At 36.2% G+C, this 15,914-nt stretch overlaps 1 protein-coding gene, 1 long non-coding RNA gene and 1 other non-coding gene across 5 annotated transcripts; all 3 read right to left on the reverse strand.

The window, feature by feature from the left end:
- Positions 1-195: 195 nt before the first annotated feature.
- Positions 196-6,119, reverse strand: slbp (stem-loop histone mRNA binding protein). 2 transcript variants are annotated; one of them, XM_067363698.1, is made up of 8 exons: positions 5,966-6,119; positions 4,578-4,706; positions 4,272-4,376; positions 4,089-4,145; positions 3,858-4,007; positions 3,602-3,751; positions 3,389-3,500; positions 196-1,002 (listed from the first exon to the last, which is right to left on the reverse strand). In XM_067363698.1, the coding sequence occupies exons 1-8, from the start codon at positions 6,019-6,021 to the stop codon at positions 940-942; spliced, it is 822 nt and encodes a 273-aa protein (XP_067219799.1). In that variant the 5' UTR covers positions 6,022-6,119; the 3' UTR covers positions 196-939. The 2 variants fall into 2 exon arrangements, with proteins under 2 accessions (XP_067219799.1, XP_067219724.1); XM_067363623.1 differs by having other exon boundaries at positions 198-1,002; positions 4,089-4,151.
- A 2,025-nt stretch (positions 6,120-8,144) lies between these two features.
- On the reverse strand, positions 8,145-10,199 carry LOC137003565 (uncharacterized). Of its 2 annotated transcripts, XR_010892010.1 has the most exons (5): positions 10,073-10,199; positions 9,758-9,807; positions 9,422-9,461; positions 8,506-8,563; positions 8,145-8,284 (listed from the first exon to the last, which is right to left on the reverse strand). It is a non-coding gene; the product is annotated as an uncharacterized lncRNA (long non-coding RNA). The 2 variants fall into 2 exon arrangements; XR_010891999.1 differs by having other exon boundaries at positions 8,145-8,563; positions 10,073-10,187.
- LOC137024039 (small nucleolar RNA SNORA74) lies at positions 9,529-9,724 on the reverse strand. Its single transcript, XR_010895616.1, has one exon. It is a non-coding gene; the product is annotated as a small nucleolar RNA SNORA74 (small nucleolar RNA).
- Positions 10,200-15,914: the final 5,715 nt, after the last annotated feature.

Below are 15,914 nucleotides of genomic sequence, written 5' to 3' on the forward strand. Positions count from 1 at the left end.
CTCCGAACCGCTGATTCGACACAAGATTCATAACGCTCCGAATCTCCGAATGTTCATCGGAAAGAAGAAAGTCAGTCAATTGGGTCATAACTTGTACTTATGAAGAAAATGAAATTGCACTGTCACAGCTTGAGGGTGAGTAAAGTTTAGGCTAATTTTCATTTGAAAGTGAACTAATCCTTTAAAGAATGAAAATTCCTGCATTAGACAGCATCAATTTGTTTTACAAATATGCATTTTGTAGTGATTCCACATTGTTTTACTCATTTATTGTAAAATGTAAGGGCTCCATCCAAAAGGTTACTGCAAAGAATGGACTTTACATTTCGTTTCATTCAAAAGGTCTTGAGAAAGTCTATTTCTCATCTTCATCTTGAGTTATTTTCCATAGATTAATGCCTAAAGCATGACTGCCCTGGCAGTATGAACAACACATTCTCATGATTAGACATGTACAGTGAGACAAAACCGACAACTATTATCTGGTCATTCCAGTTTAATACTGTATTTATTTTCAAAAGGTTCTTAATAAAATAGAAATTAAGTAAAAAAAAAAAAAATCTAAAAAAAAACAAAACATTTAAAATCACAAACTACTTAACATTGCAAATCCGTTGCGCGTTTCAACAAACTGATAAATACAAGAGAAGGTCCGCTGAGCACTGGATTACCACCACAGGAAGTTAAACAATTCCAAAATTTACACATTTACATTTTCTTTTCAAGACCCAAAAAAGGAAAAGGTGGAAAGAACATGGTGCATTCGGTGATGAAGGCGACAAAACCTTCTCTTTAAGAAGCCGTCAAAACCCGTGTTATCACAAAAACACCAGAATCTGCTGAAAGCATTTCACTATAATCATCAAAACAAACTGTGAGATGAACAGTGCATTAAAATAATTCAGCTGCTCAGGATTCTCTCGATGTCAGTGTAGCTGCTCAGGACATTTCGGCATCCTCATCCATTTTCATCATCTTTTTAGGGGTTCCTGTGAATGAGTCCTGCAACAAGAGAGGAAAAAGTTAATAACCTCATAAAAAAAACGAACTAAAAATGGTATTGAAATGTCATTTCCGAGTATTCATACTCATCCCTAATCAATTTTAGTGTAACCATCACACTATAGATGCATTACAACAGCAGAAGAAAAATAAATAAAAATCTTTTCTAGGTTCATTTGAGCAGTGTTAATTTTGACAGCAAATTTTGATTTAGTTTTAGTCAGTCTTTTGACTAAAATGCCATTTAGTTTGCCATATTTTAGTCATTGGAAATTGTTTTAGTCTCGTTTTAGTTGACTAAATATACGATTTTAGTTAAATAAAATAGATTTCAGTCCACTAAGTGTACTGTAGATTTAGTCAAGTTGTAATGCATTAAGTAAGCATTTCTCAAACAATACACAGATCCAATACACTGATATACATCAGATATTCTCCAAACTGTTTCTTGTTCACTTAAGACAACCAACTGTACTTTACTTGCCAAAACTGAGTTTTTTTTTGACCGTTTAAGTGCAAAAAGACACAAAAGAGAGCTAAATTCAGTGCTTTTCAGGGATTGACACACTTGCGGTAGTATTATAGTTTGTTTAAAAAAAAATTGATTCGATTTTTAGTTTTTCTGCTTTCATTGTAATTTTAGTAATTTTTTGTTTGTCTTTTAGTTTTCAAATGTCATTATAGTTTTATTTCTGTTTTAGTTATTTTAGTACATCAGGTTAAGCTAAAGCTTGGAATCTACATGAAATAATTGTTTTTTTTATATTTTTATTTCATTTAACATTTATTTCAACTAATGAAGATATTTTTTATGGTTTTAGGTTTTAATAATAACCCTTAATAATGTGTCAAATAATGTTCTTAGTCTTTCCTTCCTGTGACAGAAGATAGAGTAGTTTACTATGAATTAAATTAAATTAAATTAAGCTTGTTTGTTTGTTTATTCTATGGCTATTTTCATGGCAAGAACAAAATTAAAAAATAAATAAACAATTAGCACAGTAATAGTAAAAAACAGCAGTTAATCAACTCACATAAATATAAACAAACATTATATAAAGATTTCTCATTTCAATATTTGATAAAAAAAAAATTGAATGGATGTTTTCAAAAATGTTTTACCAGGAACAATCTTAAAGAACTTTCTGCGTAAAAACGTTGCCGTGTGACATTCAAAGCAATTAAATTAAGTTAAATAGTTTGATATGTAAACAAAATAACAATAATGACCAGGTAAAAATAATTATAAACCATCCCAAAAATACAGTGACTCTTATTCTGTCTACAGTCTGCTCATTTAAGTTCAGACGAGGGAGATAAAATATGCATTCTTACAACCGTTTACAACTTATTACCATATAAACAATGGGTCTCATTCATGAAACATTCGTAAATATACGAGTAAATATGTGAGCGATTTGCGCGTAAAGAGACCTTCCAGAAAACTCTTCTCCTGATTCACAAATACTTCGTAAACGTCAGAAGTGATAGTGAAATGTGTGTGTGTTAATGAATTCCAATCAGATGTAAATGGGACTCGCGTGCACGCTCATTCTCAATTACCATAAATCCCGCCCATTAAATCCAACTGACAACTATATATGGGCATCATATTATGACACCAAACGAAGGATTTTGGCCATTTGGGGCCATTAGTTTGCCCAGCCCTATTGAAATCAATTAATTATTTGATTAAAGTGCTCCGTTTGCAGATGCTATTACTGGCTCTCACAATAAAAGTAAAAAAGAAAAAACGTATGTAATTACTATATATAATATTTTTTCAAAATGCTGTGTAAATATGTACCTTATTAAGGTGAATTAAAATGCAGCCTTATTAATGAGCAAAACGTTCGGATGTTAAACGCACTATTTACGCGTGGCTGGGAGCAGGTGTAGATTTCTTTCGTACCAACTAACATTTGGAAAATACGAACATTTTAATGAATCCGAAAATTTACGCCAGAACCACTTTACACACGATTTACATAAAAATTCGTTCTGCTCGTGTTTCATGAATGAGACCCATTGTGTAGTAAACATTGTCATAATTCATCAACATTAGCTTATAAGCAATCGCATGGCATACATGTGCGCCACGCTTTCCCACGGTTAGATCAGCACGTTACACTTCAAATGTACGCATCTTCCACACAGGACAGAAGTCCTGACTAGATATCTTTCCAAATCCTCCCTCTCTATCATTTTCGTTTCGTTTTTATTTGTTGACAAAAATTATTCGTCAGTGAAATTAACACTGCATTTGAGACCATTTCACAAACTTCTGGAAATTGCCGCCATTTTTAATTGAAAAACGTGGATTCCTGGTGGGACTGATCATATTTACTTCAGTATTGGAAACTGAATTGTAAATTAGGAAACTTACCTCCGTCAGAGACAGTGATGGTGCATTGGTTGTTGGACACTGGGATTCAGTATCTGCCGAACACTCCACATCGAACTCAAAGTCCATGATTTCATCAAAGTCGATCTCCTCTCTGTTACAAAAACGGAGTAAATGAACACTGGAAACTCTAAAACTACAATTAATCATTGTGTTGCCACATGTAATGGTGTTTTTCCCTTTTAGGAAGCTTACATTTGCTGCAGGTCGCCTCCCTCTTCCGCAGGAGGATCCCACGCGTGAAGCTTGACCCGCCACAGCTTGATCTGCTGGTCCCAGGAGCGCCGGCTGTACTTCTTGAACTTGTTTGGAGTCTTTGGATGAACGCCCTGCTGTCTCATATGCCTAAAATAAAGCATTTAAGATAAGCCTTATCAATAAGACAATCCAAGAGGTCATAGCAGGTTAATACATGCGTTTATTTAGAAAAAACAAGCATGATCTCACGCACTTGGGAACTTCTTTGATGTATCTGTCATACGCGAGCGTGTTTTTCCCATAATTGATCTGTTTCTGTCGTCTCACGAGCGTGGTCTCGTCTGTCTCCATGTCGCCTTTAGCAGGAGAGTCTTTGGAGTCTCTGGAGTCTCTGGAGTCTGAACTGAGGGAACAAGAAAAGCTTGGGTTAAACTCAAACTCATACACTTGAAGTGAAAACACGGAAAATGTTACAATCACAAACCTTCCAGATGAGATTTTTCTGTCTCTTTGAGGAAAATCAGCCGCAAGAATCCTTCTTCTGTATCTGAAAAAGAGAACCAATTACGCCTGTGCATTCATATTATCAAACTAAATCAATATTTAGCCAAGAAAAATGGTTATGTATGCAAAACAAATCTGATTTATATCAAGAGAGGCAACTGACCGATGCATATCACGCCGGACATTTGATCGCATTTCCTCGGCCTCCACCTCATCGCCCCAGTTTTTCACTCTGGACACGGGTCCGTCACTCTCTGGGGTTGTAAAACTGCACACAAAAATGGCTCGTTCAGTCATGACAAATTAACCAACCATCATTTGAATGCCAGGATGAGATCAGACACAATTTCATTCAATTTATGCATCCGATACACACTGAACAACACTTCAAAACAAATCCAGTTGACTCTCTTGAGAAAGCGGCGCCTGACACACAGTCAGACACTAAACGCAAGATGAGAAATCGTACCTTTCTGGTCTGCGTGAGCTCTGTGAACATCTCTGATCTCTGGCCGGCTCTTCTTCAGCATTGGATTTCCTCAGAACACCATCTGCTCCACGCTTCCTACAATGGGACCATCTTGAAGCGCCTTTGTTCCTTCAAGACACATGAAGAATGAGTTTACATGCATTAGAAACATGAGCAGTTTGTAAATAATGAATTCATGTAAAAACATTAAAGGATTAGTTCACTTTCATATTAAAATTTCCTGATAATTTACTCACCCCCATGTCATCCAAGATGTTCATGTCTTTCTTCAGTTGAAAAAAATGAAGGTTTTTGAGGAAAACATCCCAGGATTTTTCTCCATATAGTGGACTTCACTGGGGTTCAACGGGTTGAAGGTCAAAACTACAGTTTCAGTGAAGCTTCAAAGAGCTTTAAACAATACCAGACGATGAATAAGAGTCTTATCTAGAGAAACCATTGCTCATTTTCTAAAAAAATAATAATAATAATTTTATATGTTTTAACTATAAATGCTCATCTAGAATTCCGGCAGTTTAGACACTGCTAAGTGTATTACTGCCCTCCACAGGTCAAAGTTTGAACTAAATTGTTATATACAATATGCTAGTGCAAGTATATAACAATTAGTTCACACTTTAACCAAGAAGAGAGCTAGTTCAAGATGAGCACTTATGGTTAAAACGTATATAATTTTTAATTTGTTTTTAAAGAAAATGAGCCATGGTTTCTCTAGATGACCTTCTCTACAAGACCTTTATTCCTCGTTTAAAGCTGGAATGTTTTCATCAAAAACCTTCAATTCTTTTCGACTGAAGAAAGAAAGACATGAACATCCTGGATGACATGGAGGTGAGTAAATTATCAGGAAGTTTTAACTTAAAAGTGAACTAATCCTTTAATCATATTACACACAAATCTGCTGTATTATAAATATCTTCTTGCACCCAAAAAACAACTTATTACACCAAAACTAGCAAATATTACTGTTTAAGTTGGCCTTTGTTTTCAAGGAAGTATTCTGCTGTCAACACACACGATATTGAGCTGCTCACTACAACATAAAAACGACTAAATAATAAAGCACACTGAGAGAAGTGAGTGCTGTGGTAAAATCCTGATGTTCTGATGGCGCCAACTACTCATTTACAGCCTAAACGCGAGGCGGGAGATCTTCACACCTCACTCATTCACTATATAAAAGGTGTCGACAAGAGTTAGAGACATAAAAAGACTGTGAAAAGTTAAAAGGAGTGCAAAAAAGCGTGATTTAAAGACCAAAACAGACTAAATGTAGACAATAGCTTAGTGTCTTGCTATGCTAGCAAACCGTGAACACAGCCTTAAAAGTAAAATCATCTTCACCGAGCAAGTTTTGAAATTCTTACCTGTTCTCGTCAGGTTTGTAATCGTTTTCGCATTTGTATCTTCGATGTTCGGACATTTCTTCGAGTGGAAATTAAGAAACCGTGCGAAGGAACAGCTGCCGGGTTTGGATTAAACCGCGCTAATGTCCCGCAGCGGAGTACGTCAACATCGAGGTCACATGACTATTGAGGGGCGGCGCTAGTGACGTGTTTCACACATAGGCCCGCCCACTTTCGTCGATCTTCAAGTCATAGGAACTGATCGTTTGTGTTAGTTTATAATGTGTAGATCACATCGAGAGTTTAGCGCGTAAAATCACGTAAGCGCTCTTTTTCCACTTTAAAAAGCTGTGGCGGGAATCCAAACAGACAAAGCTCACTGTTTGGAGGTCTATTATCTTCAAAATAATGATAAAGACAGTCTCGATCACTGAAATAATGTGATCCCTATATGGAAAAGCAAATGGCGGCTTTGGATTTCGAAGTAATTTGTAAGAAAAGTTCATCAGTTATAATTTGTTAGATTTTACCTCAAAATTGATCTTCCTGGTTCATTGTAGAAACTAATAAATTCAGGTATGGCAGTTGTCAGACACTTAAGAATATGTAATTTACATTAATTAGATCTGTTACAGGTACAAAATAATGATGCAAAACTAATACAATTCACGATCCCAATGTTAAAAGTAAAGTACAGTACAATTATGTGCGAGTTCAGTTTCCATTTGTAGGCCTACATGTTGAGCTTCTTCAACTTTGTTGTTTTATTTCTTTATATGGGTTATATAATAATAAAAAAAAAGTTTTAATTACATAGCGCCTTTAGGGCTCAAGGACGCTTTATATACAGGTTTATACGTGAGATACCTCTCATATATATTTACAATTTTACTTGTACCTAAATAACATTAATTCACATTGTATCTAAATAAAGAAAAATATCCAATATAATATCCCAAACAACTTCTTGCAATTTAGAACGATTTAGAAATTTTACCCACAACGCAATACACAAACAAAAATAACATTAACATTCAGACATCAAAGACCAATAAGAATATTCTGCTGTATACAGACAAAAATGAACATGCAGAATTGTCCTCTTTCTCCTCCAGCAACGCTTGCATTTGATTTTCCTTGTAATTCCGGTAGAGGGAGACAGTATTAATTTCACCTTTATATTCACACCAGATATGAACCCAGAACTTGAAATTGTCTCATTTTACGGTTATTGCACGGTGGAAAATAGCTCATTAAAAACAAACACTAATCTTGTAACGGGGCATGTTGTCACATTAATATGGGGTAAATATTTCCATTATAAAAACATTCATTTGATGCAAAATTGTACGTATGAAATAATTGTGAAACGTAGTTATTATGGGTTCTTTTGCAACACTGCTTCGCGAATCGTTTCTAACCAGTAATTCAGAGCGCCATCAAACTGCCAGAGTCACGTGATTTCAGTAAACGAGGCTTGGTGCGTCATAACCGTTTCGAAATTTCAACTGTTCGCCACTAGGGGGCGATGATCTCTAACCAGTCAGTATGTTTTGTTTTACCTGAGCTCGGATCGATTTGATAAACTTGTAGACATTTGTTGTAGTTAAAAGCTTTGATTTGATTACAGCTCTCCATAAAGGACTACAATTTAATAAAATAACAAATTTAATGGTATTAGATGATTTGTTATTCACGTTTCATCGTTTAGACCTTCTATAAAACATTTGTAACTGGTAAGTTTATGCAGGATTTCGCTGCATTTACACTGTTCTGACCAGCGTGTGGCGTTTCGAGCGAATCGAAAGTGAATCATTTTGCGAATCAATTAGTTCAAAGCCTTGAAAAGATTCGTTTCCCCCAATACTACATACTTGTACCATCCTTTCTCATAGTCACAAATTCTAAACACATTATTGAACTTAAGTGGTTTAACGGTTTATATAACGCTCCACAAAAAAAGTGAGGAAATTTAGTACAATTTTCAGATATATTCAAAGTCTTGGTACATCAAGCAATTACATTTGGACGCAATAACGGGTGTATTATGTCCAGATGGACAACGAAGGATGAATGTTTGTACAACACCAATCCAATCTATTTAAATACAGTCTTCATCCTTCATTTTGTGTTGTAATCTTAAGCTGAAACACTTAAAATCTACCCTCCAGACCCCATAATAAAGCAAAAAACAGATGTTTGAACAAATTTATTAAGACAAAAGCTGAAACATTACATTGTCATGTCATTTGTATCATGCTCATACATACAGAGCACTAATAAAAAAAATAAATTGGGTAGGACCAGATCTTAATTCCGTAAGATCTTCACTCACCTTTCCTACAACAAAAGAAAGCACAGTCAAACACAAATTATGACATTAATAGCAAATTAAGTGTAGTGTAGCAGGCTTCTTTGTCAGATTTTTGTAGACTGACCCAACAAAAATCAGTGCCAACCCTGCAGATGCTCTTCCAAGATTTAAAGACATCACAACAGAGAAATGCTTCTGCTATGATGGTATCAACTTGGATCACATTGAACTACTGATTAAAGGTTACCTGCGCTAGGATGATCTCGAGGGACCTTCCAACTCCTCATACATTCATTCACCTCTGCCTGCATAGAAAGAAAAATTGCATTCATTTTACTTCCCTTAATGTGACGGAGCAAAATGCACTTTAAAACATTTCAGAATACATGCATTGATCCACAATAAGACCATTCTGCATTAAAGGGTTAGTTCATCCAAAAACAAAAATTCTGTCATTATTCACCCTCATGCTGTTCCACACCTGCAAGAACTTCATTCATCTTCAGAACACAAATTGAGATATTTTTGATGAAATCTGATGGCTCAGTGAGGCCTGAGCAATGACATTTCCTCTCTCAAGATCCATTAATTTTCTAAAAACATTTAAATAAGTTAATTCGAGTACTAATATTATAAAGCCACGAGAATATTTGTGATGCACCAAAAAAACATGATGACTTATATAGTGATGGCAGATTTCAAAACATTAAGCTTTCCGAATCAAATCAGTGATTCGGAGCCAAAGTCACAGAATTTCAGCAGTTTAAAGCGCGATCCGGATCACTGATTCGACAAAAGATTTGTAATGCTCCGAAGCAGTGTTTTGAAATCGGCCATCATTAGATAGTTAAAAAGTCATTTTGTTTTTTTGGTGCACCAAAAATATTCTCGTGGCTTTATAATATTAATATTGAACCGCTGTACTCACATGACCTGATTTAAATATGTTTTTAGTACATTAATGGATCTTGAGAGAGGAAATGTCATTGCTCAGGCCTCACTGAGCCATCGGATTTCATCAAAAATATCTTCGTTTGAGTTTCTTTACGGGTGTGGAACAACATGAGGGCAATTAATGACATTTTCATTTTTGTTTAACCCTTTAAGGAAATGGGTGCCATTTAGATTATGCAGACTTTAAATGGTCAAAACTAAACGCTCACCTCTCAGTTGGGATGAAGGTATTTTGGGGTCTTGTGTGACCTGTAAGAACAAAATAAATTAGAAACTCGGAATCAAGTCTGCATCTACTAGAAGCACATGTGACTTGAGTGTTCGCCCCCAGACTAGGGCTGCCTCATGTAGTGAGCACAGTCCACTCTCAGAAGGCGGCACGGCCAGCGCTAGACAGCAGGATTCACTAAAACAGCCAATCCTGATGGAGCACAGACGGCAGTGGCTTTCTCTTCCAGCAGAGTAACACTAGCTCAGGCATGGCCTGGCCTGGACAGCTGACTACCGCTGGGTCCTCAGAACACAGAGAGGAAGAGCATACTTACATCAGCTGGACAGTCTTCATCTGAAGTAAACCAGAACCACATTCAGCCTCCTGAAATAAAAAACCAACAAACATAATCAATACAGTGCTAAAGTACCAGCAGTGCTGTTTTTGCATCTCCACAGGAGAACTGAGACTTCTAAAATATGGTTTTAAAGTAGTTAAAGTTCACACAACCAGAGAAAGTCGAAGAAACCACGTGGTGCTGAAACACCCGCGCGCGCCAAATTTAGCAACATACATTTCGAAGCAGAGCCGTTAAAAACTAGAGTAACTCTATAAAAACGTACTAATTTGTTGTTTTGTTAAGATTTACCTTCGTGTAGACATCTGATTTTCTCATTTTTATATGTCCCGTCTCTCTTCCACCGCGACATCACAAACTGAGGGAGCGTCGAATGGAGTCCGCCGGTATTTATAGCGCTGCTCCATACCATCGAAGAAGAGCGAGCGTGACGTCTGATTCGCGATCGAATCGCTCGCTCTAATGAACCGATTCATTCGAATCGATTCGCAAAAGCAAAGCCTTTTTCGCGCTTTCTACTGCAGCGTGTAGCTAATTTGACTACTTTACACTGTTGCCGCTAGTGATGGGCAGAGCGAGGCTTCGTGAAACACTGAAGCAGTTGAATCAAATGTGCCGTGATGATTCGAGGCTTCGAAACAATCTGACACTTGACTCCACGGTGACCCCTAGTGGTCAAAAGAGTGTAAATGCAACAAAACTCAAACTAAACATGCAGTAAAAACACCTTTTACAAATCTATTGCAAATGTTTTATTGAAAGTAAAATCTATTAAATGCAATAAACTAATTCTCTAATAAGATTAGGCTACATATAGAGTGACTTTATATCTGTTCTTTTATCAATTTTCAAGGCTTGTTTCTCTGTTCCATGGCTCAAGCTAAACAAGCCAATAAGAGATTAATAACTACCATTATTCATTTTAATTATTCTAATGTCTAATTAAAACATCTACAAATTTATAAAACTGATCAGAGATCAGGTAAAACCCATAGACACTTGTTCAATGCTTCTCAGGTGAATCTGCATGATTCATGGGTTAACTTTATCATCGCCCTCTACCGGTGAACCACTGAAATTTCGAACTGTTTTGAAATGTTTCGAAACAGTGATGACGTAATGAAGCCTCGTTTACTAAAATCACGTGACTTTGGCAGTTTGATACACGCTCCGAATCACTGATTCGAAACAAATGATTCATGAAGCTTCGGAGCTTCATGAAGCATGTGTTTCGAAATCGGCCATCACTAGTTGCCGCGTTGTTTTTAATGTCCGCGGGTTGAATCCACCCAAAAGAACGTGATATTTATTCCCTGGAATGGGATTTTTTTACCGTGGGACCCCCCTGAAATGCCATATTTTTGGACACAGACAAGTCTGCAACAACACTATAATTGTTCATTACAGGCGAGATTTCCTTCCTGCAACATGATATTTGATTTATTTAGCATTTCTAAGCTCGTGTATTGAGAATCCACCGCATATGTAATGTTCTGGGATAAAATGTTTCCATAGGCTAATCAAATCAAAAGATTAACTATTAATTAAATGTCAAAAGCTGACTGGGTAAATGTATGGAAACATTGCCTGCACTCAGTCATATTGTTCATTTTTAGACAGTAGATGGCGCTGTACCTTTGGATATGGGTTGTTACTAATCTCTTGATAAGATGAAGCTGCACAGTATATTCACAAAATTTTGTTTGTTAGATGGAATTGTAAATGATGTTCATGCAGTCTTGAATACAACCATCACTGTTTTTATTTAGAATATTAGTGTACTTTTTGTGATTTTGAGGGGATATTATGGGTCAAAGACATTTAGATGTCCACAAATTTACAAAAGTGATTTTAGAAAGCACATTAAATGTAAGTAAAATGTCTACTTCTAAGGTTTCAAATAAGTTTTGAAAGAAAAAAATGTCAAAATGTTACTAAATACTAAATTTGATTGCATTTTCAACAAGTAAAAATTCCTTGCTGACAAATGGGCAAGTAAAATTAGTATTTGGGGTAAAAGTAATTAGTCTTTAATATTGCATAAATAGATTTTTGTTGTTGTTGTTGTTGTAAATATCCCTGACAAGATTGTTACACTGAAAGTAAAGCTTTACTTTAACAATTTAAAGTCTGATAAGAAAACATCTGTGTTTACGTATCTGAAATGATCCAGTTTTAATCGGATTTTAAGTAAACCCTCTCTGATAATGATATCCGGTTTCGGTTAGACACACATTGAGTGAAAACACAACCTCGTGTCATGAAGCCGAGGAAGATCAACTCATTAATACTCTTTAAATTCTTCAAAACACTTTTATTAGAATCAGCAATTGAAAATATTTCAGAAAATTCTTATGTTTGGGCTACATGTTTAGCTAGCAAAAATCTATCCTTGAAGCAAAATGTTTTATAAAACAAACACCACATTTAGCCTTATTAAAGAGTTAATTCCCCTAAAAATGGAAATTCTGTCATTTAGTATTCACGCTTGTGCCGTTTTACACCCAAAAGACCTTCATTCATCTTCAGAACACAAATTGAGATATTTTTGATGAAATCTGCATAGCCAGCAATGACATTTCCTCTCTCAAGATCCATTAATGTACTAAAAACATATTTAAATCAGTTCATGTGAGTACAGTGGTTCAATAATAATATTATAAAGCGATGAGAATATTTTTGGTGCGCCAAAAAAACTAAATAACGACTTATTTAGTGATGGACGATTTCAAAACACTGCTTCAGGAAGATTCGGAGCGTTATGAATCTTTTGTGTCGAATCATGATTCGTATCGCGTATCAAACTGCTGAAATCACATGACTTTGGGACTTTGATATCACCCGTCACTAAATAAGTCGTTATTTTGGCGCACCAAAAATATTCTTGTGGCTTTATAATATTAATATTGAACCACTGTACTCACATGAACTGATTTAAATGTGTTTTTAGTACATTATTGGAACTTGAGAGAGGAAATGTCATTGCTGCCTATGCAGATTTCATCAAAAATATCTTAATTTGTGTTCTGAAGATTACCAAAGGTCTTACGGGAATTACAGAATTTAAATTTCTGGGTAAACTAACACTTTAATCATTGTTTAAGAAAGGGATGAGTCAATTAGATCTATATCTAGATGATCTAGGCATTTTATTATTATTATTTTAAAGTCAAAACAACACAAAAAAATCACATGCTTTTTTTTTACACATAGTACAAGCACATATTATGAATCAAAATGAGTTCAGAGGTGTGTAATGCCTCTAACAGGCCTATTATACTCCAGTTGCGACTTTTCCAGAAGCGTCATTACATTTCCCACAGAATAATGATGTCATTGAGAAGACTGATCAAACCAGCGACGCACTGAATGGCATGGATACACAGACATACAGCAGCGGTTTATTGCCTTTCCCAAGAGTTCTGGCGTCATTATGTCCTATAAAAGGACCTTTCCCACTGAGACCCCAAGACTAGCATCTTCCCCCATTCCGTCTCCCACTGTTCAGCTGTGGATTCTTGACCATGCCTGAAGCATCACCATGGCAACGTTTACAAGTTGGGAGTGACTGTGTCAAGAGATGCGGATGAGGGTGCAGGGGGCTTTGAGTGCAACCGAGGGCCACAAAACAATGAGCTGTTAATGAGGACTGCAAAATAAGAGGAAGTTTCAGGACCTTCTGGTTCATTTGTCCCTCCCTGACCTTATCTTTTGGCATTGATAGAGTGAGAAGAGAAACAAACATGTGGCTGCCATATTACCACCTCCATGAAACTTCACAAAATCAGCATTTTGTTATGGCCAATAGTTGTTAGATGCTACTTAGTACAAATTTGCACCATTTGCAGTACATTATAAAACAGTATGCAATAATAACAACATATTCAGTGTTTATGATTATTAAAAACATAAATGGATGCTGCCTTATTGGGACATTACTGTCCTTAAAGCCCTTTCCGAACCCTCTTATTTCGACTTTTTAAATATTTTCTTAATTTTTACTTAAAATAAACGCCTCTCCAAGCTGATATGTGATGAGAAAAGGGAGAAGAATGAGTTTGGGAAAAGGCAGATTCAAACTCGGGTCGGTCTTGCCAATTGAGAGAGTAAAGTGTTCACTGGATCTGCACTTCCGAATCTCGCCGGAAGTAGTAGGTCATCTTAGCCTACCGTTTTATGAATACTGTGAATTCAGACATAAGTTGCATCCCAATTGGCATATTATATACTATGCACTATGTACTTATAACCTCTCATGTTCGAACCGCCTGCTTTAAGCAGGACTCGAACCCGGGTCGCTGGTATGGGAGGCGGGCCCTCTAACTAAGACTAAAATTTCTAGCATCAGCCGCTTGAGATCAGGGGAGTGAGGTTTACACGGCCTGTGTCTATTACATACTGAACCATTTAGGCATTTCTGTCACCAGCTTCGACGTTATTGTTGTGTGTCGTGTCGCAAAAGACATTTGAAATCCGATTTGAGCAGCCAAAAAGGACTATTTGGAGAATATTGCCCTTCCATAAGCACTAATGCTACATCCCAATTCGCTTACTTATATTACGCCCTAAAAGTACTCATTTGAGTGTGTAGCAAAAGATGAGACAAGCTTTGGGACATACTATAACGTCATTAAATTGCGTCTTTTAAGGGACGCTTAGGTTGATTACACACATCCTGTCACCATAAACTGGCCTGTCAATCATCTTACCACAGTTAAAATCCTTTACATTTCATTTAACGATCAGATCTTTATAAAAGTCCACATTGTTGTTGCAAATGAAATATAACACAGATAATGTTAAATACATATTTTTTTTATTAGGTTAAACGTTCACTCAAAACCCTTTATTTAAACCTCTCTTTTTAACCATAGCTCTTGCACACCCGCCATGTTTGTAGTTTTTTAAACACTTTATTTGTGTTTGTAGTTCTGAACCAAATCCTCCTCCAATGCACAATGTGTTCTGGCCAATTTTAGCCATTGCACACTTCGAAAATCTACCGGAAATGGTTGACTTTTGGCATACTCTTTTCAACATACTATGCTTTGGGACACGCTTATTGTAATCTCGCATACTATTTAGGATGGATAGTGTGCACATTTTAAGAGACTTTTTGAGCAGGACATGAAGGGTAAAGGTCAAGCTCAACAGTGATGCATCTCAATGGTAACGCTTCTACCCTCATTTGTGTTACACTTTATTTTAAGGTGTCACTTTTACAGTGTAATTATACATTTAAGTACAGAGTAATATTAATTAACATTACTATAGGGTAGGATTAGAGTTTGGTTGAGGGTTATTTGCATGCAACTATGCATAATTACTATGGTAAGTACATGTAACATATGTAAAAAGGACACTGTAAAATAAAGTGGTACCTGATTTGGTTAGGTTTAGGGTTAGTTGCATGTAATTATGCATAATTTATAGTTATTATAAGAGTAACTACATGTCACGTGTGACAATGACACTGTAAAATAAAGTGTTACCCTCATTTGTGATTGTTGCTTAACCTTCATTATATTAACCAGCATTAAATCACCATCTTCCAACTACTCAGTACACTAAAACAATTATTCAGTACAAGGAGGAGAAGCATAGAATCTCTCAACAGACTTTCCTTTATTTCAAATTCTTATTTACAAATACAAATATTACAAAGGATGTTTTTGATTCTGTTAATTTAACATTTCATATACAGAAAACACACAAGTACAGCAGATTATCACAGAGACCTGCCAGCATTAAATCTCTTTCATCTGTAAAGTGCATAAAAGTTGAAGAAGCTCAACATGAACAAGTGGAAACTGAACCCACACATAATTTTACTTTGGGATCTTGAATTATTACATTTTAGTTTTGCATCATTTTGTACCTGTAACTTAAGTACACCATCAATTTGACCTGAATCAAAGGGCAAGTTAAAATCAACCGGACCACGAGTGTTATGTTTGACCAGGGCAGCTCTATTCGCTTTCTAACATCACAAACAAAACACATTGAAAGAAGGTTCTGGCAGGAACCCTTCTTATGTGCACTGTTACCTGCACAGGGCACTCGAGTGTTCAGAGGTAGAAGAGTGAGACTCTCCCGACAGTTTCCATCAAGGTCCTGAAATGGGAGGCGAAAC

Source organism: Chanodichthys erythropterus, chromosome 1 (assembly GCF_024489055.1).
Source record: "Chanodichthys erythropterus isolate Z2021 chromosome 1, ASM2448905v1, whole genome shotgun sequence".
Taxonomy (NCBI): domain Eukaryota; kingdom Metazoa; phylum Chordata; class Actinopteri; order Cypriniformes; family Xenocyprididae; genus Chanodichthys; species Chanodichthys erythropterus.